This window comes from Chelonoidis abingdonii, chromosome 25 (assembly GCF_003597395.2).
Source record: "Chelonoidis abingdonii isolate Lonesome George chromosome 25, CheloAbing_2.0, whole genome shotgun sequence".
Taxonomy (NCBI): domain Eukaryota; kingdom Metazoa; phylum Chordata; order Testudines; family Testudinidae; genus Chelonoidis; species Chelonoidis abingdonii.
Window position 1 is genome coordinate 18359544 of NC_133793.1, and position 5912 is coordinate 18365455.

Below are 5912 nucleotides of genomic sequence, written 5' to 3' on the forward strand. Positions count from 1 at the left end.
AGCCCTCGTACACCCCACAATGGTGAATTCGTATCCACAGCACTGATTGATGCAGTGAGTCAAAACCGGCAACAAAGACTATATACATGATGGTAACATCCTTTGGTCACTCTAGGAGCTTTTCAGTACCATTCTATCAAGTGTGACACTTGGGTTTTCTCTTTAGTAATTGTAAATATTGTTTCAGGATCTGTTACTACTATGGTGCTTTTTGTACCACATAATGCAATGTGTATTTCACCCAACAGGTTTATCTAGGAACTAGAACCTACCTCCCTAGGGGAAGAGGGAGGAAGCCCTTTCCAGCAGTTGCGTAACACCTTACACTTAGTGTGTCTACAAGTCAGCTAGGGGTGTGATTCCCAGCTTATGCAGACTCACTCATTGTAGCTCTCATTGAGGTAACTTAATCAAAATAGTAACGTAGCTGCTGTAGTACAGGCAGTGGCACATGTTGGCATGAACTAGGCATGTCAAATACATACCCATGAGCTTCATAAATGTTTCCAGTCAGTGAAACTAGTCTGTGCCTCCACTCACTGCTGTCCATGACACTACTGCTACATTGCTAATTTTGGAATGCTAGCTCGATGAACCGGGAATCCCACCTCTAGCTCATAGTATAGACGCAGCCCTAAAATAAACATTGAGAGTTAATGTGTTAAAGGCTGTAGCATGTTGCCTGTGGGACACTGGAAACAGTTTGAACAGGGTGGGTCACACTGGGGGAACCACGCTGAGACTTAAACGGACACACAGGAGAATCTAGGCAGTCCAAGAGAATGCAAATCAGACAGGTTCCTGTAATTTAAGAGCGAAGTCAAATTAATTTACCTTTTAGTGTAGTATGAGATTAGATGAAATTAAGTATGTGTGCAAGGCTCTGGCAGGAGCTGTCCTTCAACCGCTTCCCAGGGATTTTCTTGTGGTTTCAAAGTCATTATATCACAGCTCAAACCAAAATCATCTCCTTACCCTCTGTCATTGACTTCTCTGGTGTGGCTCTTTGAAGAGACCTTGACTAGGTAATAAGACAGACAATGGGTATCCACTCAAAGTGTAGCTTCAAAATAATGCATTTTAGGTGGGTCCACCCCCAAGAATTTCTTTGAATATCCACTTCAAGCATATTATCCCCAAAAGTCCTTTGAAGTCCCCAATATCTCCCAGCAATTGCATTATTCATGTCTTCCTCCTAAAGAAGCATCATGCAATCCTACAGAAGTACATGAACATTTGCATTTTTAATGCAATGAAGTCAAAGAGTGTGAAATTTAATTCAGTAACATTTGTTCAAGGATCTTGTCATATCTGCAATATAGTTATATAGTGTCTGAACCTCTTGCTACACTTACTTAAATCAAATCTTCTTTAAACCTTACGGTCAACTATATGGGGTTGGTTCTTCACATCCTTCTTCTGCATTCCAGTCTGTCTTGAATGCTATTCTTTGGAAACTCTGCAACTAATCATGTCCTTCAATATGACATCCATCCATCTAGTTCTGGATCTGCCAACCCTTCTCTTTCCCTCCACTTCTATGTTTAACTTCCTGTTTCCTATATATTCTTCCAATTTTTTTTTCACATGGCCAAACCATCTATGCCTCGATTCCCTCAGCTTTTATGTAATTGGTACCAACTTCACATTTCCCCTACTTCATTAGTTACAAACATGGTCCATCCACGTAACTCAAAGTATCTATTGCTACATTTTCATTTCCTTTGTATTCAAGATCTGCCTCTTCCTGTCTCTTCCTCAATGTCCAGAATTCAGAATCCTGTGAAAGTTCAGGCCTAATTAACATCTTGCAGATCTCACTTTTCAGTGTGGTAGGTTTAGTGAAAATACAAATGCTCATATAAATAGGCCTATAACGCAAAATCCAGCAAGAACGTTACAGCTGTGAAATTGTACATCAATAATTTTATTAAATTACATGAGAGTACCGACTCCTAACACTAGTGTGAATGTATCTGCAGGGTCGGGATTGTGCATACTGTTAATTAGATTCAGTCCTGAAGGTCTCCTATAAGTGGAATTCTTCTAAGCCTCAGTTGGAAGTCTGAATGCAGACAGGCTGTAGGGGTATGTCCATTTAGTCTAAACATTCAAGGGCATGCAGTATCATGTCTCTAGAGAAGAAGAGATTCACAAAAACATAATAGGGAAATGAAGAAGCCCACTCAGTGGAGACCTCCTCTCTTTCTACCTGTAGGATTTTCACAAGGTGAGGTTGATGGTTTGGTGAACCACTGTTGGGAGGGTTTTCCATGCATGTGCTGATGGCATGAAGAAGAAAAATAATTAGATAGTGGAACTTCTTGCCACATTTAGACTTTGAATACCAAAAAAATGTAGCAATATTCAGATAAGGTTTGGATAAGACAAATATTCAGGGTTATTATAATTAATCATGACAACATATTTTAAGGGATATTAAACATCATGTTTCAAGGATTAAGCCACATAACCCAGTCACTGTCCCACATTAAACAGTTCTAAACAAAGTTCAGAGTTCGCTTTACAGAGACCTGAGTCTGCTTAGTACCTTGGCAAACAAACCAAAGAAAAATCTCTTTTTATAACCTTTTATTAAAGCCAGGAAGTAAAAATGCATTTGAACTGTAAAATATTAAATCAGACTTTCATTTTAACAACATCTCTTGTTCCCTTTTTCTTCAGCTGGAGACAGTTTTTAAAAACAATTAGATAAGTTCATGGAGGATAGATCATCAATGGCTATTAGTCCAGAAGACCAGAGAGGCAACCCCTATTCTGGGTGTCCCTAAACCTCTGACTGCCAGAAGCTGGAACTGGATGAAAGGGGATGTATCACTCAATAATTGTCAGTTCTGTTCATTTTCTTTGAAAAATCTGACACTGGCCACTGTCAGAAACAAGATACTGGGCTAGATGAACCATTTGTCTGACCTGGAATGTCTTTCATTTGTTTTTATGTTCTAACATGATAATAGGTGGTTCCCTAGTCAATGGCAGATGCTGAGGAGTGGGGTGTGTTCTAAGACCTGTCACTGTCAAAGAGTTCAGTCCCCATATCCCTGTGAAGGAGGCAAGTCCTTCTGCTTGCCATTCTCAGCTAGGAACCCTCTAACCCCACCTAAGGGTTTTTTACATGAAGCTGGGGCTGGAGGAGGAAGAAGAAGGAATTAGACGGAGGAGACCACTCATACCTTTTATCCCAATGGTCAGGGTAGTCACCTGGAATATGAGAGCCCCACTTCAAGTGCCTGATAAAGAGACAAGATTTAAACCCATTGGCTTCAATGAGTATTATATTATCCTTATTCATTATTATTGAAAATCCTGGAGATTTTAGTAGGGATAGAATAAGATAACTGATATTAAATGGAGTTTCAAAAATAAGTCAAAAAAGCAAAAGAACAGAGATTAATAGATGAATAGAATTGGCCATAAACTCAGCAGGCATAATTTGCCACAGAACCCCTGAAGTCAATGGGCCAGATTAAAGAGATATGGAGATAAAGAAAAGGAAGAAATGTGTGGCTGACTCTACAGCCCAGTGCTCTAAATACTCACTCTGGATTTAGAAGACCCAAGATCCTGTGCTCCAGTGATTCTTGTACAACTGGGAATCTGGCCTGCTGACTTCAAGGGAGCCACACTCATTTAGACCAACTTTGGATTTGTCTCAGTTACCTGAGCTGAGAAATTCCCAAACACCTGTTATCCACAGGTGTTGATGCTCTCTAAGGTAAAAATATGCAATTTAATTTATTTTAGATCATAAACATTACTTGACAAACTTTAATTTTCCCAACATTTTCCTTAGAGCTGTTTTCACCTCCTTGTTTTTCAGGCTGTAGATGATAGGGTTTAACATCGGGGTCAAGACACTGTACTGGATGGAGAATATTTCATCCAGCACCACAGAAGAGACGGAGCTGGGTTTTGTGTACTGGAGAAAACCTGTCAGGTACAACAAACCAACTACAATCAGGTGGGAGTTGCAGGTGGAGAAGACTTTATGCCTGCCCTCTGCAGAGCGTATCCTCAGGATGGTGGAGATGATGTGAATGTAGGAGATCAGCGTGAGGAGGAAGGAGCTTGACCCAGATATCACAAAAGAAGTAAGAAGCACCACTTGATTAGTGAGGGTCTCAGTACAGGCCAGTTGTAATAGAGGAGGAAGCTCACAGCTGAAATGATGGATTTGGTTGGAGCCACAGAAATGCAACTTCAGAGTAAAAACAGTGTTAAGAAGGGCATAAAAGAAGGCTGTGGTCCATGCCCCACTCACCAAGAGAACACAGATCCCTTTGTTCATTCTCTCCATGTAACGCAATGGGTCACAGATGGCTGCGTATCGGTCATAAGCCATGGCTGAAAGAATGAGAACTTCAGCCCCAACTGAGAGGAGGAAGAAGAATATCTGAGTAATGCAGCCATTGACAGAAATAGTTTTGTGCTCCGCTAGCAAGTTCATCAGTATTTTAGGCACCGTGACCGAGGAATAGCAGATATCAGCAAAGGATAAATGGAAAAGGAAGAAGTACATAGGAGTGTGAAGGTGAGAATCAGCTCTTATGAGCACCATGATCATTATGTTACCACCCAGAGTGATTAAGTAAATAACTAAAAACACTGAGAAGAAGAAAATCTGCATCTGTGGGTCGCTGGAAAGTCCCAGGAGAATAAATTCAGTCACTGTGGTTTGATTTTTCATTTTCATTTATTCAGGAAATCTGTGACCTGGAAGACCAAAAAAAAAAAGAGATTAACACTTATTATGAAAATAAATTGAAATAGTATGTGGAGATTATTTGTTCCAGAAGATGAATGTAAAGACAGTCCTATTCCATTCTGTAAAACGTGTGTTTTAACTATATTAAATTTAGAGAGAGAGAAAGAACGACGCGAGATGGTATTTGTGTGTTTTAAATAGGCAAAATAAGCTGAATACACAAAAAGACTTTGGCACCTAACTGCCACTTTAGATGCCTACATCCCAGAATCAGGTCCTACAGGTATTCACAAATACCCTGCTCATTTCTGACTAAGGGATAGTCTGATGTGGGGCTCCCTCAGTCTCTCCCCTTGAATTGTTCCTCTATGGATAAATCATAAAAGAGGCAGTGCAGGGTTATTGGATACTTGGTCTTCTGCATGTGGGGTGAGTGTTCAATCCACCAGGCTAAAGAGGAATGAATTCTCTCTCTGCAATCTGGCCTTATGACTTCAGTAGAGTTACAGCTGCATTACATCAGCATGGGATCTGGCAGACTGGCTGCAATGAAACTATGGCCAAATGACAATAGCTGGACATCTGGCCAAATCTATAAAAATAATCTCCTTCTCTATTATAGTCTGTCAGTTGTTTTAGACTATTTCATTGAAAACATTATTTAATATCTCTAGTATATCATTGTATTCTTTCCTATTAAAATCATTAGGATTTTTCAGGAAGAGTAAGAATCATAGAATCATAGAACTGGAAGGGACCGCACGTGGTCATCTAGTCCAGTCCCTTCACTCATGGCAGGACTAAGTTTTATCTAGACCATCCCTGACAGGTGTTTGTCCAACCTGCTCTTAAAAATCTCCAATGATGAAGATTCCACAAACTCCCTAGGTAATTTAATCCAGTGCTTAAGCACCCTGACAGTTAGGAAGTTTTTCCTAATGTTCCAGCCTAAACTGCCCTTGCTGCAATTTAAGCCCATTGGTTCTTCTTCTATCCTCAGAGGTTAAGAAGAATAATTTTTCCCCCTCCTCCTTGTAACAACCTTTTATGTACTTGAAAACTGTTGTCATGTAACCTCTCAGTCTTTTCTTCTCCAGAATAAACAAACCATATTTTTTCAATCTTGTTATGCCCTTCCAACATGACTGTGAACTACTGACAAATACTCTCTGGGAACTGTTTTCCA

General features: G+C 40.1%; 1 protein-coding gene across 1 annotated transcript; it reads right to left on the reverse strand.

Annotated features, from left to right (window-relative positions):
* Positions 1-3775: 3775 nt before the first annotated feature.
* On the reverse strand, positions 3776-4714 carry LOC116836575 (olfactory receptor 5V1-like). Its single transcript, XM_032800277.1, has one exon. The coding sequence runs from the start codon at positions 4712-4714 to the stop codon at positions 3776-3778; it is 939 nt and encodes a 312-aa protein (XP_032656168.1).
* Positions 4715-5912: the final 1198 nt, after the last annotated feature.

Bases quoted from the DNA above. Each gene is read 5' to 3' on its own strand.
- LOC116836575 (XM_032800277.1), bottom strand. From the start codon at position 4,714: ATGAAAATGAAAAATCAAACCACAGTGACTGAATTTATTCTCCTGGGA.